General features: G+C 36.8%; 1 protein-coding gene across 1 annotated transcript in view; it reads right to left on the bottom strand.

Annotated features, from left to right (window-relative positions):
- Window positions 1–342: 342 nt before the first annotated feature.
- Window positions 343–20058, bottom strand: part of ARSB (arylsulfatase B) — a 63464-nt gene continuing 43748 nt past the window's right edge. Inside the window, exons 7-8 of the mRNA XM_066181253.1 lie at window positions 1936–2064; window positions 343–1345 (exon numbers count right to left, since the gene is read on the bottom strand). Coding sequence (XP_066037350.1) covers window positions 1080–1345; window positions 1936–2064 — 395 coding nt within the window. The 3' untranslated portion in view covers window positions 343–1079. The remainder of the gene's footprint in view (window positions 1346–1935; window positions 2065–20058) is intronic.

The raw sequence follows: 20058 nt of genomic DNA, 5'->3' as shown, positions 1-20058 counted from the left end.
TCTCACATTAGGTAGCTGAGGATAGCTCTCACCTTTTTGTCACCAGCATAAACTAACCCATTTCTTAATCCTCCCCACAATCATATTCATAGTTCTCCACTGAACTAACTCCGACTTGTCAATACTTTTCCTGTATAGGGAACCTCAAAATGTGATGCTATGCTCTAGTGCTGATAGAAGGGAATTAAGACTTACCCTAGCTGCTGGCTATATTCTTGCTCATAAGGAACAACATGTGGTTGGTTTTCTTCACCTAGAGAGGAAATGGCAACTCTTGTCCTAATTATTGTCCAGGAGGATGCCTAGATTTTTTCCTCATGAAAATGCTTTCCATCTGGTCATGGCCCAGCAGGTACTCCTGAATGCAGCTGTTCCACACCAAGTGGAGGACTCTGCAATTATTGAAATTCATTAAATCTTTATTCACCCATTTTTTCAGCCTGTCAAGATCCTTCTACCTGACAGCCCTACACTCCAGTTGATCACCACTCTCCACTCTGGTTTGACACACTAAGAGTGAACAAGAAATAGAGATTTTGTTGTATTTGTGAGGTTTTCTTTCTTTTACTCTTCCTTTTTCTGGATAAAAGTACATGTCAAAGGCAAATATTTATATGCCAATACAGGTATATAATACCTTTAAGTAGAATTTGTCTTCTGGACAAACATGAAACCAGAATTCAGTATACTCCACAAGACTGATTAATTTTAGATGTCCCTGCTGCCATGACTCCTTACAAGGAATTAAATTTCTTTTAATTTCTTTCAAGGAAGGAGGCAATTTTTATCTTCTGCACTAAAAGTATATTCCAGACAAAGAATATTAAAATATATGTAATATATATATAATAGATATAATTTTACTGACATTTCACATACAATTTTTGGGAATGAGAGAGAAGGAAAAGACTGAAATAAGATCCCCAACATATCAAGAATAAGAAATACTGAATCATTCAAAGAATAGTCTCACAATTAGCAACAGCTCATTAAAGAAAGCACAAAATACATGACTAAGACTCTTAGTCCATAGACCAGACTCTGCTACAGTGTTTTTTTTTCAGGACGCAACGCGTGCACTATGCCCAAGGACCCCAGGCCCCAGTTGCTGTTGGATCACAGCCAGGATCCTCATCAGGGTAGAACACAGGCACTGAACGTTTGTGATAATACTGAAGCCGTGAGAGTAGCTTTTCCACCACATGAGGGTATTTTTCAGACACATCCTTTTTCTCTTCAGGATCACGAACAATATTAAACAGCCAAAGCCTCTTTGTTGATGGATCAGATGACTGAATCTGTGACTCATTGAACAAGGATGGTGGAGGGAACCAGTGACCGCAGCCTACAGGAACAGGAACAGACCAAGGGTCAGTTCTGAGATACAGAGCAGAAGTGTGGAGACACAGAGTTTTGCTGTAAGTGATGAATTCACTAGGTCTCTTGACAAGCCCCTGCACAGTGACTCTTGCTGCACACCTTAACTCTAGTCCTGCACCAAAGTCTCTCTAGTCCAGGGCTACCTAAACAGGACTCTCATTTATGCAAAAAAACTCACTGCACCACTGAGATTCAAAATTCCATGTAATTTTATCTCTTATCAAATAATTTAATGGATCTTCTTCTTGGATTCTATTATCCTTATGGGTCCCTTCCAACTTGAGATACTCTATGAAATACACATGATAAATCTATCTATATGATATGGTTTTTTCCCTACAGTTCAAGTAAGCTGCAGACAAAATATTTGGAAAATGAAAAAAAATACATAGTTTGGATTTTAGAAGTGCTCATTCTAGATCTTTGCATATGGTCAAAAACCTAAGAAATTAGCAGAATTACTAAAAGAAATTAAAATACATAAAATCAAATTAAACTGTGTTTATGGTGGGTGGGAGATAGGATGCACTGTACAAAAAGGAGTTATTTTGTTACCTGGATATCCAGTTAGTAACTTCCATTTTCCATGTCTTATTGCTGCATGTATGGATGTATTGAAAAGTGCATCATCCCATGGAGAAGAATTGCTCTGTGGTAAAGATGTCCTCTTGTCAATGCCAAGACCTTAATCAAACAGTAAACTAAGTTAGGTACATTGCATATTCATGGGGTAATTTTTAGAACTCTGTTGGAAAACAACACAGTTTGTTGTCACCCATTTATTTTTCCCTACTGGATAAACAATTCGTTGTATATATGTGCAAAGATCTGTGCTATGATTCAATGGATGTATTTAACTCTGCACTTGAACTGCATTTTAAAAACTTACCAGTGGAAAATGTCACAGCTGAGTCCAGACAACTGGACTAATTTTGTACACAGATATTATATGTGTCTCATATACCTGTATTAAGAACACTCAAGACTGGAATTGCTAAATTTGGTCATACCAGTGCCTGTATCTTTTGCCAGGTAGGAATATAGGATTGAAAGATCTCTTGAGTCAATGCTACTACTGTTAATTCTCTCAGGTCACCACAGGGAACAAGACCCAGGTTCTGACCTGTGGGCTGTCTCCCTGGGCTGAGCACTCTGTGTTCACAAAAATCCACATCTGGTCAGCAAGCTGCTTCTGTGGCCGATCTACTGTCTTTGGAGAAGCTATGTGAAATGTGGCACTCACATTCAGACGCTACTGAAAACTGAAATGTCAACTATGCATACATTCCTTCTCCAAAGAAACCTGAAGCTCCTTATAAGAGAGCTCAGGAAAAAGGATTAAAATGCATTGACCAGGGATGATTAGGAGACCTCTTTGTTATTGAAACCAACAGGGAGGAAGCGAGTCAGACAGACCAGGGGCACCCAAACCAACTTCCATTTCAGCTTTCATAAATACAATAGGAGTTCAAGACATAAAATCTAGAAGTTTTATATTAACTGTATCAGCTGGTAACAGTTTACCAATGACTACCAGAAGGCACCTTTAATCAGGCTAGAAGAAACATTAGAAGATGGAGAGAAACCACTGTTGATTTTCTAGCTTCTTTCCAAAAGAGATGGTTTTTAACCACTTTAGGAAACCTGAAAGACTCAGCTGACAGATTCTGGATGAGAATCCATGAGATGTACAGTGATCATGTATGAGCCAATAGGAAGCAGAACTAGGTATTTTAAAAAGAGTGAATTCAGCCAAACACAGTGAGGCAAATACACATCTAATGGAAAGAAGAACAGCAGGTTGGGAAAGGAAATGCTAGGACACAATTATTCTATTTTTTATGAAGGACTTGCAAAGTTTCTATTTTCTTACTGGACTTTACACTTTGAGTTTATTTTCTTTGTCTACATCAGACTTGTATAATGTTCCCAGATTAATACGGACATAAAAGGGGCTGCTTGTTTGGAATATGCATACACAGACTTGGGAGGACTCAGCTCATCTTAGATCAAGAAGCAGTGAAGCTGATTAAAAAAAAAAAAAAAAAACCCACAAAAAAACCCAAAAAAAAACCAAACAAAAAAAACCCCCACCAAATAACCAAAACCCAACAACAACAACAACAACAAACTCAAACCCCTATGAAAACCAGGAAAACCTCATAAATAACCCAGGCAGAATATCTTCTGGAAGACAAATCCTCACACAGCCATGTGATGCCCATAGAAAACAGTAAACTGTTTAAAGATTAATACTGCTTACTTTCCAACATCATTGTTATTCTGTCTTTTGCTTTGCCCCTCCTTGACTACTTCTCTTTGCCATCTACTATCTTAAGTATAATGAAGGACATTCTTCAGGTCAAAAAAAGAGAATCATGCTTTTTAAAACTCATGTCTCAAAATGACAGTTTCAAGCTTTGGTCTAAAGATGAAATTATGTGAACCTGCATTTCTGATTTGAAAGTTTAGCATGAAGAATATGCCTCTGCTTGCTGAGCTACACACAGTATGTGGAGCCACAATGTTACACGAGATAAACTATTTAAAATACTCCAAATAAATGGTATGAAAGATTGTATTTTTAGATATACTTTGCAAAATATGATTAGAATGCCTTGTATGAGACTTAAAATAAGATTCAAGGAGATAAAACAGTTTTTAAACACTCTGATTTGGTCCAGGTAACAAAACTAGACTTCTAAATGAAAAAATGCTTTTACCAGAGTATGAAGTTGAAATTATTTGATGAAATACTATCTTTCAGCAAAATTTCTTGAAGAGAAATGGTTATACTACCTCATGTTGAGCTGTTATAAACAGAACTCTGTCAGTCATGTTAATTCACCCATTTCAAGTGCTTGTTTTGTGCCAAGAAATGTACTGTCTATTATTCAGGGAAGTGCATTGCTTTCCAGACAGTACAAGCCAACTTTCATCAAATGTATTGGTCATGGAAAACAGACTGATGCTTGCTGGAATGCTCTCTACAAGGATACTTACAGGACTGTCAGTTTATTACATTAGATAAGCATCAGATACAGAACTATTTAAAAAAAAAAATTTGCTTGATATGAATTCTTTTCTTCCCATCCTAAGACTTACAGCTTAAACTCAGATATTCCTCCTGCTGCATTTACCCATCTTCCTCCTTCTCTTCAGCCCAGCTTATAAGTTTCTACCTGCCTTCAGCTTTTGCTGGTGCAGGTGAAATGCAAAATGCCTGGGCTGTCTTCTCCCTTGGTGTATGAATTTTACAGGGATCCCTTTTCTGATTTCGCAGACTGAAGAAGTCACATTGGTTTTGTCCCCCTTTCAAGACAAAATGTTCACTCCCACAGTATCTAAGCAGGGGTTTTTTTCTGCATTTGTTCTGTATTGTGGGGGAGGTTTTCGGTTTGGGTTTGTTTGGTTTGGTTTTTTTTTTCCTATTATGGTTGACAGTAACAACAGCCCTGTGGACTAATTCAGCCGTCAAAGGACAGATGCCTTTTATTAAACTCCGTAATCAAGCCAGCCTTCATAGGTCTGCATTCTCTCCTTTTAAACTACTATATAAAAAGTGTGACGCTTTTGCTTGTATAGAGGCTAAAACATTTTACTTTTTTTTGCCGTTGGATCAGTCTATCAATGGCTAATGAAATAAGGCTTTGTTTTTACCTTGAAAGAAAGTCCCACAGCCTTTCCCATGAATTTTATTATTGTCAAACAGAAGCCACTGTTTCCTGAAGCTCAACTTTGGATCCTCACCAGTAGTCGTTTTTCTTTTCTAAGCAGTCTCTTGGGAAATGACAAAACTTGTATTAATTAAGAAAGCAGTGACTTTTCATACAGATATTTATTTTCAACTATTTAATGGCAAAAAGCATTTGTCTAGAGATTTTAGAGTTTTGGTTGGAGTTCTAGGTCACCAATTAGTATTCAAACAGCTTTCACATCTCCATAGTAAAAGCTAGGTCCTCGTGAAGACATTGTCCTTGGTAAGTGATTTTGGAGTTTATAGCATATTTCAAGAAATCCTTTGTATTGACAGCCTTAAAAATGGTTTCAGGATCAGATTTTTAAAAGAATTGAGGTGGCCAACTCTCATTACCCACAAAAGTAAACACTTAAGAAGTCTGGCCCTTTGCCCCTTATGAAAATTTCAGCTTAGTTCTTTTACTTCTGTTACCTTACATTGTTTCTATACACACACATATTTCAAATTAGGATGAAAAATCCTATGTAATTTTCAATAGCTAATCTGCACCTTCAAGAAACCTGATTTTTCCAAAGGTCAATGTCATTAACTCTGAAAAATCTACACAAGATGCTCAGAAAGCATCAGTCAAAACATTGGCTACATTTGCAAAAATAATTGCCATTTTGATAATTTGAATATTCCATAGTATATTTTTCAGGCAGGATGTTGGAAAGTTTACTACCAGGTAAGTACATAAGTAATATCCTAACTGTTGACCAGAAAATATCCTGGACTTTTTGGAAAAGTGAACAGTCTTTCAGTGCACTTAGTCTTGCTAATGCACAAATTTAAGTACAACAAAAGGGAAAGTAATGAACATGGCAGGGAAAACAGATACACAACAGAATGTGCTCTGAACTAGCTACTGCTATTTAGGGAAGTGTTTGTGAAGTTTTAATGAACAAGTATTGTCCAGAGGCTGTCCAGAAAAGCAATCCCAGTACTAAAATCGGCAACACACAGAACACTATGCCACCACTGAGGTCCTTCTTGTGCCTCACATGGTGTACTGCGCAGTTTTGGTTCCCATGTTAAAATATAGACACAGAAAAGACACGAAGACCTGAAATAAGGAAGATTAAAGCTATGGAACAACTTTTGTGTGAAGAATGACTAAGTAAATAGGACTCTTTAACCTCAAAAATGGACAACTGACAAGAGAAAGGACAAAGGTCTAAGGAATTGTGTGGCCACAGGAAACTGAGTAAGGAACAAAAAGTCTTTCCCAATAAGGACATTAAATAAATTAAGATGCCATGTATTGAAAATAAATGATAGTATATATTTCCTTATTACAAACCAAACTCAATTCCTTTTCAAGGAATGCTGTGGGTGCCCAAAGTTTACGCAGGTTAGTAATAAAAGGATTCACAGACTGGAAGAAGAATCCCTCAAGAATTCTTATATCCTAAATATTAGGAGCAGGCTGTGGAGGCCACACAAGAGAAGTGTATTTATATGCTTGCACCCATGTACGCTGTCCTACACAACTACTACTCTCAGAACAATGAACTGGACAGATTTTTGGTGTGGTCTTACACAAGATGCGTTACCAAATCATTTTCAGTTCAGGAGAGGCAAAAAACTTACAAAAGAAAGTGCTATATTGAAATAGAATTATGCAACTTCTATTATATTAATCTCAGTATGCACTGATCTGAAAGGGTCAAAACTTCCTCAAAAACTAAGTAGAGAATCACAGCACCATATCATATCTCAAGGATGATATGACTCCATGTGGATCATGGTTTCCAACACTCAGCTCCTCACAGGACTCCCCAAACTAAACCATATCAAACTGACAGGCATGGAGCTGGGACACTCCCTGGGGAGCCAGTTTCAGTGAAGAACCACTTCGTAATGCCCAGTGTGAACTTCCCTGGTGCAGTTTTGTGCCATCCTCATGCCCTGTCAGCAGTCCCAGAGAGAGGGGATCAGCACCAGCCCCTCTGCTTTCCTCCTTGAGGAAGCTGTAAGCTGCCCTGAGGTCGACCCTCAGCCTCCTCCAAGCTGGGCAAACCAAGTGACCTCAGCCACTCATCCCAAGTCTTGCACTTGAAATCTTCCACCACCTTAATTGCCCTCGTCTCTATGTATATATGATTCAGATTCAGATTTAAACTATGATTTCACAAATCCATGAACACTCTAAGTAATTCCTAGCATATCCCTTAGTTTACTTCAAGTTCTATTCTTTAAAGCAGGGGTAGAATAAAGCAATGGTAACATTAGTTTGCACCAGCAGTGACTTCCAGTGCACAGATCAGTGTGTACAGACAGGTCACTTATTTCCTTAGGGCTGTTTTTTCACTTACAACGGAACATAAATCAAGAAGACATCAATTGAAATAATGGATTCACATTGAAATCAGGATCTGACACCTACATTATTTCCTGTTTAGTCATACAATTTTAAACTTTAGAAAAGACCCTAAAATTTACAGAAATGTTACAAGATGATGGGTTTTGCCATACTGAAGTGTGTCCCAAGACACAGTTACTAACAGAAAAGTCAATATAAAACAGAAAAGATAACCCAAAACTTCTTACTTCGCCCAGCAATCTGTTCTTTCACTTCACTTCCTAAGCCTAGGAAAGATCATAAAAAATGTTGCAATGTGCTTAGCCCTGCTTTAATCCTCCTTGCCTTTCAAAAAAGCTCTCTGACCTCATTCAATATCCCATGTGTACTCCTAATTTAAAACATCATTTATGTTATGAGGGTAGCTTTTCCAGAAAAAAATTGTCTTCCTACATATTTTTGCACACACTTACAGCAGCCTTCTGCTTAACTCATTACCTCATCTATCCAACTGGGCAATGATTTCTGGAGGTGGAAAATAGGAAGCAAATTTTTTTCTCATTTCTACCCTGCTGATCAATATATGCTTGAGAATCAATCATCTGTTCCTTGGCTCATACAATCCTAGTTATCTACCAGGAACTTACCTAAAATTAAAAAATACTAATTTATCTGACTACCATGAAAACCACAAAAATGTCTGAAAATCCATTTATTTTCTGTACAACTCAAAACCTTTCAAATTCTTCTACTACTGCTGCAAATCAAAACAATTTCATGATCCTTTGATGCCTGCAATGGTACAGTGTAATAGAAGAAAGAAGGGCTGATCCAGTTTACTGCATTTTACAGCTTTAGATGCCTATCAGAAGCTCTCATCTTCCTGTATAGAAACTATGAATCCACTTTATCTGTCCAAGTCAGGTTCCAACAGTTTCACTAATAATCTCTAAAATATTTAATATTCAACCAAGAGCAAATAATTGGAAAAAAAGTTTTCATAATGCATCCAAAATCAAGAAGAGTGCAGACAGCAGCAAAAAGCCACTGCAACACTTGGTAGAAAGGCTGGAAAATTCAGATCTGTAAGCTCCTTTGCAAATATTTCCTATGATTCACTTCAATCCTTTGCTTTTTACTATGCAAAGCAAATAGTCCAAGTACCACCTAACCGTTATTTGTAAAAATGGTTAAGGATAGTCCACACCCACAATATGCAAATTCACAATCTAAAGAAAACAAAAGGTACAATTTGAACCTGCTTTTTAAAGAAAGGCCTGCTCTTTAAATTAATCTATAAGACAAGTTTGTGGAAACATTTTATTAAATACAATTAGTTTCATAAGAGTATACTCATCTAAACACTGATATCTAATTTTTAACTGTCAGAAAGAAAAAAGATAAACAAAATAAAGTGTAAATCTTCAGCTGTGATATAAAAGGAGGACTATAGATATTCCATATCAATATTCATAGTATTTTGCAGATCTACCAAATACAGATCAATTCCTCTTTCATTCCTCTAGCTTTCCTTCTTTCATTCACTGAGACCAACTCAAGCAATTGGTAGAAACTTAAAAAAGCGTGGCAACATAAATAGACAGTTCATCTAAAAATAAAACATTCTGCCTTCAGTGTATGATTAAGAGGATGAAAATGACCGCCGTAGAGAACAAGTTTTCCTGGCTGGTAAGAGATCAAAGAGCACAGAGTTCTCTCTAACATGCCACTTAGCAAGGTCCTGACCACAAAACTTAAAGCGCCCAAAACGATGTTGCTTGAAGTGTGCTGTATTTCTGTCCACTGTGGTCTACAATACAAGCATGTGGGGAGGCAATGCTGGATACTGAGGAAAAATTTTGGAGGAGGACAAAGGACCGTTAATTTATTATTGTCCTGGGTTTAAGTATATTCTATCACCATCTTCATGAACTGTTGAAACCAGATGAGGCAGTGCTCCCTGCCACCCCCACTCTGGATTATCTTCTGTTAATGGGCCCATCAGCATCTTTGCCACATGACTCACAGATAACCCCCTCCTGGACTATCTCCTGTTAATGGGCCCATCAGGCCTTATCACATGACTCACCATCCCATTGTGAGATGCTCTGCCGAGAGGGAGGAACCAAGCATTCCAGCCTGGATATAAGCTGAGACTTTGAACACCAGAGCAGCGCTTACCTACTGGACTCCCAGAAAACAAGAGCTATGGCTGGATCTTCAGACCCATTATTTCTACAGGATCACTGCTTCAACAGAACCACTCTGCTTGGACTGCTACCACCATAGGGTGTCAGGTTGTATTCTGTCTTTATCAGTGTTCTTGTACTACTGCATTTATTTATTTCTTTTAATTTTTTTTCCCTATAAATTATAATTCTGACTTATGATCTCCCACTGGTTTGATTTCAAACTCGTACAATTATTTATCTGGGAGACAGAGCCCTGACCAAAGAGTAATCTGAACAGCTAAGTGAATATCAGAGTGGCCATGCCTACAATTTTCCAATATCCTACACAGCAACAAAAACATTCTTTTCTAAGCAGCTGCATATAATCAGTGTCCTTTAAGGGAAACAGAAGCAAATGGAGCAAAAGCAAAACAGAAGCAAAATACCCTTGTTTCTTCATCTGCAAAACAAGGATGTTAGAAGATATCTACCTTTTTCAGCATATTTCCCACAGGAAAAAATAAAAAAAAATCAGCATTCTCTATAGTTAAGCTTCTATTTCTGATAATATAATGCAGCAGCCATATGACAAAGAAAATATAATCACAAAAAGCTCCAAGTTTAATTGCAACCTGCTTGACAGAAAAGATTGAAAAGTCAGTATTAAGAAAAGCCACAAAACCCAGGGTCAGTTAAGATTTTAGACGACTCACACTCTTTGCAGTCCAAATAAAAAACACATCTGAACAAATAGCAGACAGGCGCTACTGCTTTGCAGGTGTAAAGCAAATTCAAGAGCATTCAGCCCAAGTAGGAATATCACCAGCATTTCCTGTGACACAAGTGTGTGGATATACCACACTGGCTGTCTCAACAGTTTGAAATCTTGCAGTGTGTAGTGTATTCTGCACAAAGAGATTCCCTAGATGTTTTCTTATTAACTAAAATTTTTCTCTGTAGTTCTCAAGGCTTGCATTTCAGTATAGATTTTGTCTGGCTATGCAACACCTCCTATAACTTGTTTAGTTACTCCACTCCAGTACTTAAATAACAAATAGCAAAATCCACATGGAACAAAAGTTTACTTCTCATGCCACATGGCCATGTAGGTCAAGAAACTAAGCAACAATACAAAAAGATGGAAAGATCCTCACATGGACAGAAAAGCATCCAAAAATAACAGGAAAAAAACCTAGTTTTGATTTCATCACTGGAGAGGCCACCACTGGATTCCTAAAGGAATTTATGCTGGGAGCTATACCATTGAACATGAGACTGTGAACAATGACAAGCTATCTAAAGTTGGCTGTGAAGAATGACAGAAGGCCTGTATGAGGCTGAGTAATAGGCATTAAAATAGTCAATGATATTTAACACATATGCAGGTAAAGCAATGCATATGTGAAAAAATAACCTGAAATCCATATAAACATAAAATAATGGCCTTTGTGACACTCATAACCAAGACTGAAACCCTGGAATCACAACAGATTGAGCTGACACTTTTTCAAAATTATGTTAGCATTGCACAAAAAGAGAACTGAGTGAAAGGAAAGATTAGAAAAGGACTTCCTAACAAAGCAAAAAGCCCCATCCAACTGGAAAACTTTTTTGGTCTTCCCATCTCAAAAACAAGACTGAGGAAGTTCAGAAACCAGTCGCAAGGTTAGGTGGCATGCAATCCCTTGTGAACAAAACTCCTCCGCTAGATGCACACTCTACTTAATTAAATTTGCATTTTCTATGGAACTCCAGGGACCAGGTTTTTTTTGCTCCCTCCCATCCTGTAGGACACTGGCCAAATGCAATCATGTAATCAAAACGTTATTGTTTTAAATGACAGGGGACATATCATTTGAACATGCAGGCCAAATACTTCAAGTACTCTGAACTTTCTACACACACCTCATGAAGTATCTTGAGTGAAATTCCATGATCTAGGCAGTTTCTAGTATTTCTCAGGGTGACTGAAATGTGGAGTGGCAGTACTGCACACCATGTAGCCACAATGAGAAAAACTCAAACATACTGAAACACTGAGTAAGATATGAATTCTTTATTTAGGAAATTCATTGTTTGCTTTGGCTAGGAGTAGACATGTTCCAACAGGACTAGACTACGTTTCCTGCACAAAGGAGTGGCAATTTCTTTTTTGAACGACACCAGAGATGTTTCATAGAAAATCTCCATGTTATTCTATCACTTCTTAAAATATTTTAATCACATCTCAGCATATCAGCACAGCTAGGACAACTCTCTGAGATGCCAGTCCCCTGACATCCTCAACCCCAGGTTATAAAGGTGATAAAGAGATTACATTTTATCAGTAAGCAAAATTGTGACTCCGACAGCAATGCAACAAAGTCCTGCTCATATTCAGAGACTCTTGGGAGGATCACTGCAAGTGCTCATGTTTTCAGACCTATCTCTGCTAAGATATGCTGAAGGGACACACAGAGAGCTACAGGTGTGACACGTAGCACTCATCATGGGTTTCTGTCAGACACGGCCTCAGAGCAAGGGACACAGCCACTAAAAGCTGCACCACACAGCAGACAGCAAGAAACGACTGAACTACAGAAACCAGGGCTTGCTCTGAGGCAGCTTTAGGGAATGAAGTGGCACTCACACATATGTTCAAAAAAAGATATTGCAAATGATCTAAAATAACTCAATCTTGTGCACACTGGCTGTCCGCTCACTGAAGACTCTCACTCTTAACATACAGGCTTTCAAAAGGTAGTGTCACCTGGCAGTGGTTAAGTCTCAAGGGGATAAATTAGATGTTCAAATTCTGCTGAGATTATACTCTTAGACATTAAAAAAGTTTCCTTGTTTTTTAAAAATGTTTTCATTAGAGAGAACTGAACAACTCCATATATGTTGCAGAGTAGAATTCTGCTTAAATAGTTGAACCAAACCATGCCCACTACTTCCACTAGGACTTAAAACCAACAACCAGTAACGAGAATTATTTTCATAGTAAGGTGATGCATATGCCTCCCTGACTCTTGTGATCTGATTAGTAGTCTATAAAAACCACAGAGGAGATCCCCAGACAGAAGTCTGGGACTGGCAAACCAAAACCCACTTACATATGAAACCCAAACAGAAAGAGAGTATTTTCTAGTATTTTCATGATCATCTTTTAAATCAACATACTATTTTAATAATCCAGTAAATTCCTATTGTATTCACCATATTGTGTTGCCTGAAAAATGGTAATAGAATCATTCTCCTAGTGCTTCCACTAAAATAAAAGCTTCTGTTCTTAGTTATTTGATGCTATTATCAAGATTTAAAATTGTTATTTATGTGTTGCCCAGTAAAGAGAAAAAAGAAAACCCAAGCACTTAAAATAATTCACAAGTGATTTCTTTCATAACAATAGACAATGCAAACTCCTTATAATCATCTTTCCCCATTTTTGAGCTACAATAGCAGAAGCATAGGTAAAAAACAAAAACAAAAACAAAAACAAAACTGTCTTAAATATTATGAAATTCCACATAAAAATTACCCTCATGACAGCAGTCTTCAGCCTGCCAGAATTCTCACCACATGCACACACTCAAATCCTGCATGATTGGTAGGCTTCCTGTGCCTTACTAACGTTGAGCTGTGGAACACCAGGAAGTCTGTTAGGGCTTGAAAAAATCTACCCTGAAACAAATGGGAACCTTTCCATTAATTCCAGTGGGCTCTGGTTCAGACTGGTTAAGCATCAGCAGTAACAAACAAGGAATTTACACCCTACCAACTTCTCTTAATCAAATAAATGAAGCTAAATTCCCCTTTATCCATACAGCTGAGTAGACACAACGTGTTTTCCACAAAACTGTAATATGAAAGGCTTCCCCATTTGCATTTACAGCAATCACCTCTGGCAACAACACAAAAGCTTTAATCAACTCCTCAAATAAAAGTGATTCTGAAATCAAAACAAAAGTACCAATACATGATTTACCAATTCTCAAAAGAAAGAGTTTAAGAAAATAAGAACACACAATGCCATGAATTATACCAAAAACTGAGCCTTATGGATGAGCAGATGAAAATTAATTCAGAGTAATTTTCCCTGCTCCAAAAACCATGTCACCATGCTCTGACGTTCCATAAAATCAAAAAAGTGTTTATTTAAACATATTTCCCTGCAGTGCTGAAACAGCAGGAAGAAGGCAGACTTGAGGTAACAAGTAACCAAACACTTGATGCTTTATAGGAGCATGGAGCCACACATGGGAACACCAAGTCAAGAAACGAACTATAACTTCACTGCAGTAAAACTCAAGAAGCCACCCAGTAACTCTTCTTTGTGGTCAGCACTGCTTCCCACAACCACATCTTCTGAACTTTCCTCCAGCAGCATTTTTCCAACTGACCAATAGTTTCCTCCCTGAGGAAATTCTCAGGCCACACCAAAAACACTAACCAGCTGAGTTACTCTGTCTGTTACAAACAGTTTTGAACAGACACCTCCCATCTTCCAGGAGAGATTTCTCCCCAGCTCTCTGGAAGTCTGTACTTTACATTTCACATCATGTAATACATACAAATATTTTGAATGACAACACAGAAAATAAGTGATGGGATATCCAGATGGGTTTGGGTTATTTTGATTTCCACTAAAACCAAATTTTTATGTAAAACTTTCCATTTCTACAAGAAAGTAAGGAAAGTTAGTAGGTACCCCATTTGTAATAAATTCTCAACGTTCTACTATTCTGTAAATCTTACTTCAATGATATATGTGTTCTCCTAGCATTAAAGATGCAAAATATTCTGTAGGCACAGCATGTTTTACATTTGCAAGTGATCTGGCCTATGGTTTGACTTGCAGACAGTCTACAAATACATTAAATCCCAGGTCTCTACAATACACCATAAAAACCAGAATGGTACACACACACACAAAAAAATCCATATTTCCTTTGGTATTTCCCAGTTTTTAAGTACCTGGATCTGGGGAAAACAGAAAAGGTTGCAGGAAAGTTTAATGAGGGAATATAAGAAGAGAGAAATAGCTTTCAGAATACACAATTTCTAGTGGAGGTCACTTCAGGAATTAAAAATTGGTACCATCTACACCGTTCATCTGCACACAGAATAAAAGTAGTATGGATCCACATACTGTGTCAGAAATGCCAATGGATTTTCATTCTGTTTTATGCTTTTGATTAAGCACCAACATGCTTTACTTGAACGTGAGATTTTTTTTTTTTTCCTTCTGGATTTCAGGAAATAATATATTGAACGTGATTGAAGTTTTTTTTATTATATACCCCAGACCACAGTGGTTACAGTATTGAGAGTAGAGCAAGTACTAAATTTTTCATTCCCACTTATGAATATTAAATCAAGTCTCTTACTTACAGTGAAAATAAGGACTGTCTCTAATGTAGTAATATAATTTACTACTAAAATTGCTAAAATCCTACACCAGTCAGAGGAATCAACTACTCACCTGCAAGATAAGACTATATTTTTCAAAGAAAATTTTATTGATAATTACAAAAGCTGAAGGACAAAGGTTACAGTTAATATTTTTTACAGTTAGAAGATACACTTGGATTTCATATATCTTTTATTTATAAACATAAGGTCTTTTAAAATGCCACATTTGTTTGTTAACAGCATGGAAACACATGGCTGTTCTCCATAGATTTATAACTCTTCATTTATAACTTTCTCTCTCCTATAGCATCAGAAGCAGAAAATGTCCTCAACAAAAAAGAAAAGGATTCCCCAAGCAAAATTCTCACTTGACCATAAACAGAAAACTTTGCACTGTGTTTCACTTGGATGAACTATAAATTTGCTGGTGCTATACTGCAAGTTTATTTTTAGCATTTTATACAGTGGAAACTTCATGACAAGAATTACCTTTTGCTAGACTTGATTCTGTGGAGCAGCCTGTCACCTCGTTTTCATCAAGAAATGCATAAGACAAAGCAAACTCCAGAAGGAGTTTTAAGAATTTCTCCCTATTGCTTTAGCAAAGAGCATACTGTTAGCTTGGCATGAATATAATTCATATTCCTCCAGCAACTCATTCAGCTCTTGAATTCAGCTCCCCTCCAGCAGACAGCTCAGTCAACTGACATATAATCAGCTCTGGTTAAAAACTATGTCTCACTATGATCCATTTGACACTCTGCAAATTATCTTAAGGCCTTTATTGATAACTGCTGAACTTCAGCAAATCTCAGTCAATGAACTGCAAAAACGAAATTAGAGTAACTTTCACAAAAACGCAGCAATTGTTTTTAATTTTGTGATTATAATGGATAATGTTACAAATGTATAGACTGTTCCTTCTTGGGATATATCCTTTCATAGTATATGATTTAAGCCAACTTCATTGTATTGTCTCTGAATTAACCACTACTTACCCGAGTGAAATCTTGGGAAGAGATAGAGAAATGGGAAGAGATGGAGAAACAGGCAGGAAAAAAATGTTGTGGATATTTATCTTAACATTCACAGCCACCATCATCCACAATAAAGGCAAAATTTAGAGCTTACTGAATGTTTCAGAAAATATATATATTTTAGAGTCTTCATAAATATAGTGGAAAAGTTAAATATCAAAGCCCAGCAGGTGATTTTGACTGTTTTAAAGAAAATATATATAAGAGTATCTTATTTGGGAACAGACTGTTTTTATGTAGATACTGCTTGTTGTACATTAACAAACCTTTAATTATAATATTGTTTATGCTTCTTAGATTCTTGCCATCTTATGAAGTACCAAAGACAAAAAATCTCATAGAAACCAAAATTACAAGGTAGCTTTGAATAGCACTGTTTTATTAAGTAACATTTTCCCTCTTCACAATAAAAAAACAAACACTATCAATGTGAGAGCCAATCAAGTTCTTCAAGGCTATTTCTAGGTCTGCTGCAGTGCTGTGGATTGCTGGTTTAGGTGATTGCCTCTACTACAGCAGACAGACAATTCTCCTCACCAGAAAGAAGGTCTTGCACATTTTTTGAAAAGGCCTGAAGTGACACAAAGCACCTTCTTCCATCTTCACTTTAATGTCTTCACCGAGATAAAGTCAATTTATTTTTGCTTTTCTGCTCATTCTTCTAAAGCCAACAAATTTTCCTTCATTTTTAGAGTGAATAAAAAACATATTCTAGAGTTTTTTTCTGAAAGATAGCTCACAGATGGTAGAAAGTGATTTTTCTATTTCAGTTAGAGAAATAAAACTTTTTTTAATTGGCTTACCCCATTTATAAGGTACATTTCTGAAGCTGCACAATAATTTGTAGCTCTGACGCCTTACTTAATGTGAAAGTTCGTGAAAATATTTCCAGCAGAAAGAACAATCTTGGTAAGGACACTTTGAAATGCAGAGCTTACAAGGCCTTTGAATATATGTGCTTTGTACTGATTCCTCTTTTTTTGAACCGTGATGTGTAGAGCAATTATCTCACCTCAACAAGGAAACTGGAAATGTCAAGGGCTCTTCCAACCTACACTGTGACAATGAATTACCGAAGAAGTAAGGGGCTTTGCTACTTCACTGAGGAAAGACATTTTGTGACCTTTTGCTGCTTTATGGCAATAATGAGTTTTCTACAAAACTCTGAGTCTTTCTCTTATTCTATTAAAATAAAAGCATTTGAGGAATAGCTTTGACATTAACCTTGGGAGAACGAACAGAATACTGATCTTAAGAGCCCTGAGACACTGTAACCTCCTGCCATCATGTTGACAAGGTAGAGAGCTGTACACAAACTTTAACAGTGAAGCTCACCTACCTTAATTCACTTAGTTAAATGCTACTAACATCTAGATCTAGTATTACTCCTTCTAACGTTTATCATAGCAATGTTTGATTCCAAAGGAAAGATTTATACTAGAATATCGTATTCATTCTCTAACCTTTCAAAACTTTATATAATTTCAACAAGAGCAGACATTTGAAGCATCCATCTTCTTTTTTACAACATATTATTTCTTTTCAAAAGTACCACACCACACTAACAATTGAGTTAAATCCAGATTCACTGAGAGAAGCAAAAAATCCTAGTACATATCAACTCGGTGAAGCATTTATCCAGGTTACTACATTCTTAGACAACTACAGAATAAAAAAAATGAAGTTATTCTAAATAAGAACAAACTTAATATTACAGCCTACAATGTTAAATATCAAAAAAAAAAAAAAAAGAGACAGCAAAAGTAAATGTTAAACTTTCACTTCCAATGTGAAAATAAGGAAAACGAAAGTCAAAATTTTACTTTTTCCAGGAAACTAATTTTAACTGATCATATGAGACTTCTGAATTATTGAAGCTATGTCCTGTTGTGGTGGCCTTTTATGTGAAACACCCAAAGTCCATCTGCATCACTCTAAGGATGCTGTGTTGAAGGTAAAGAGAACTGAGCAGTAATTCTAACAACCTGCACTCTGTTAAAATTTTTCAGGTTTATGGCTCAGAGATATCTCACTTGAAAAATGTAATCTAACATTTACATCAAGACCTGCATAAAAATATAAAATGCTAGCATTATGTTCAAATAATTACAGAATACAATGAAGCATAGAAAAGCAGTATAGAGGGATTTCTGGATTCTTGTCACGATACTTGCATAACACACTTAATCAAGTGACCTAACATTTCTAAATTCTAAGAGATTATCTACATCCCAAAGGAAACACGGGGATTAGTATTTATGAGGTTCACCAAGCATGCAACCCTGTAGTATTAAATACTGCAGGGATGGATAGTTCACACTGAGATGCAGATGGGCTAAAGGCCAAAGCAATGCAGAACCACAGCCCAAAGTTCCTGACAGCAAGAGCTACACCCCAGAAACTCATATAGCTGACAGTCAAAAGAAAAACACCACTTATCTCTGGTGTGAATGACAGCAGAGGCAGCTGGAACAGCAGCCTCCCATTAAGGAGTGGAGCTGAGCTCTGCCCTAAACTGCCAGGTCAGCATAACATGCACTGCATGAAGTGGCTGAGGGATGCAGGGTCCTATGTTGGCAACTCCTGCTGTAAAAACCTACAGGGGGCCATTGAAATTTATGATTTTCTTGAAATGGGAAGACGACAGAGTACAAATGGTCAGCATGCATATGTATAATTTTGCAGGAAATGGAAATCTGGAGAAGCAAAGAACATACCTGTGATTTTGTCCATTCTTGACCATTGCCCAGTTCCAGCTGTCACTATGTAAGCTCAGTCAGCTACCCATACTGTCAATTTTCTGCACAGTTCTGACTTGAGAGTAGATTCTGGGTGTTAAGCCTGTCACAGACATGGAGTGTATTTATCCCATTCAACACCCAGCCAGCACTCTCATCCATGCATCTTCCGCTGGATGGATGAATTCCATTATGATAATTTTTGGGGTTTTTTTCCACTTTCCTTCTTTTTCCACTTTCTTTCTTTTTTTCCTTTTTTGTTAAATAATTCTAAACCAGATAGATCACCACTAAAAGAACTGGGGAAGAAGTAATTTTTGTCCTACAAAGTCTCCGAAATCATCTTTCACTTAGGCAAAACAAGTAATAAATGGGACACAGAGTAGCCTGGAGTGTCTATTCCTTACTCAAGATGAATAATTTTGGCATATGTATCAAATATAATATGTATATCATATATAATGCTACAGCCATTATAATGCAATTTTAATGTCCACAAATGACACATCAGTCCCAGAACAGAAAAAATTTCTCTATAGTAATACATTATGTGTATATAGTTATACATATACGTACATTCTGCATATAGCAGTAATAGTAAATTACTCTTTACAAGCAATCATTTATTTTGGCAATTAATAGTGCAATACATGAGGTAATGCCCTCTTTCAAATGTCAAGGAGGGCAATGTAAAAACCGATTAATTTTGCTCTAGGCAAATAAAGATTTGGAGGAAAGTCACAAAATGTTTTTACAAGTTCTCTTTCTTGGATGTCTCCCTCTGAATAGATACATCTTCCAAATAAATTTACTACAATTAGTAATCTACACTGTTATTATACCTTTGAAGTTTTAGTTTATGGTTGAGTCTGGTATCTTCAATGAAGGTAAAAGTTTTTTCAGCCTAAGCCAGTGCCACCCAAAACATATTTATTTTGAATACATCTTTCTAATTTAAATAAATCCAAGCTCTTTTTGAAGAGAAAGTGATGCTACACATGTAGTCTACAAGATTTTTTGAAAGTCACCAAATTTATTAATAAATTTAGCAAGTCAGATTAAAGCTAATACACTGTGTACTGACAGGTTCTGATTAACAACTCTGAATTAAAGGGTACATTTCCTTTCAGCATGTCATTTAGTTCTGATTCTCAAAATAAAGTTGCCTTCTGTGGGATATAAAGTTTCAATGCTGCTTCAAGACAGGCAATCTAGCAATGACTGTGGTCAGAAATAAGTTTGGTTTAGCAGTTAGGGGAATTGAGACTTAAAACCAGTTGGGTTTTAATTTAGC

This window comes from Chamaea fasciata, unplaced genomic scaffold, assembly GCF_029207755.1.
Source record: "Chamaea fasciata isolate MVZ Bird 193981 ecotype frontalis unplaced genomic scaffold, bChaFas1.0.hap1 SCAF_4, whole genome shotgun sequence".
NCBI classification, from domain to species: domain Eukaryota; kingdom Metazoa; phylum Chordata; class Aves; order Passeriformes; family Sylviidae; genus Chamaea; species Chamaea fasciata.
The sequence above is the reverse complement of the archived record's forward strand: the minus strand, read 5'-3'. Positions and strand labels throughout refer to the sequence as shown.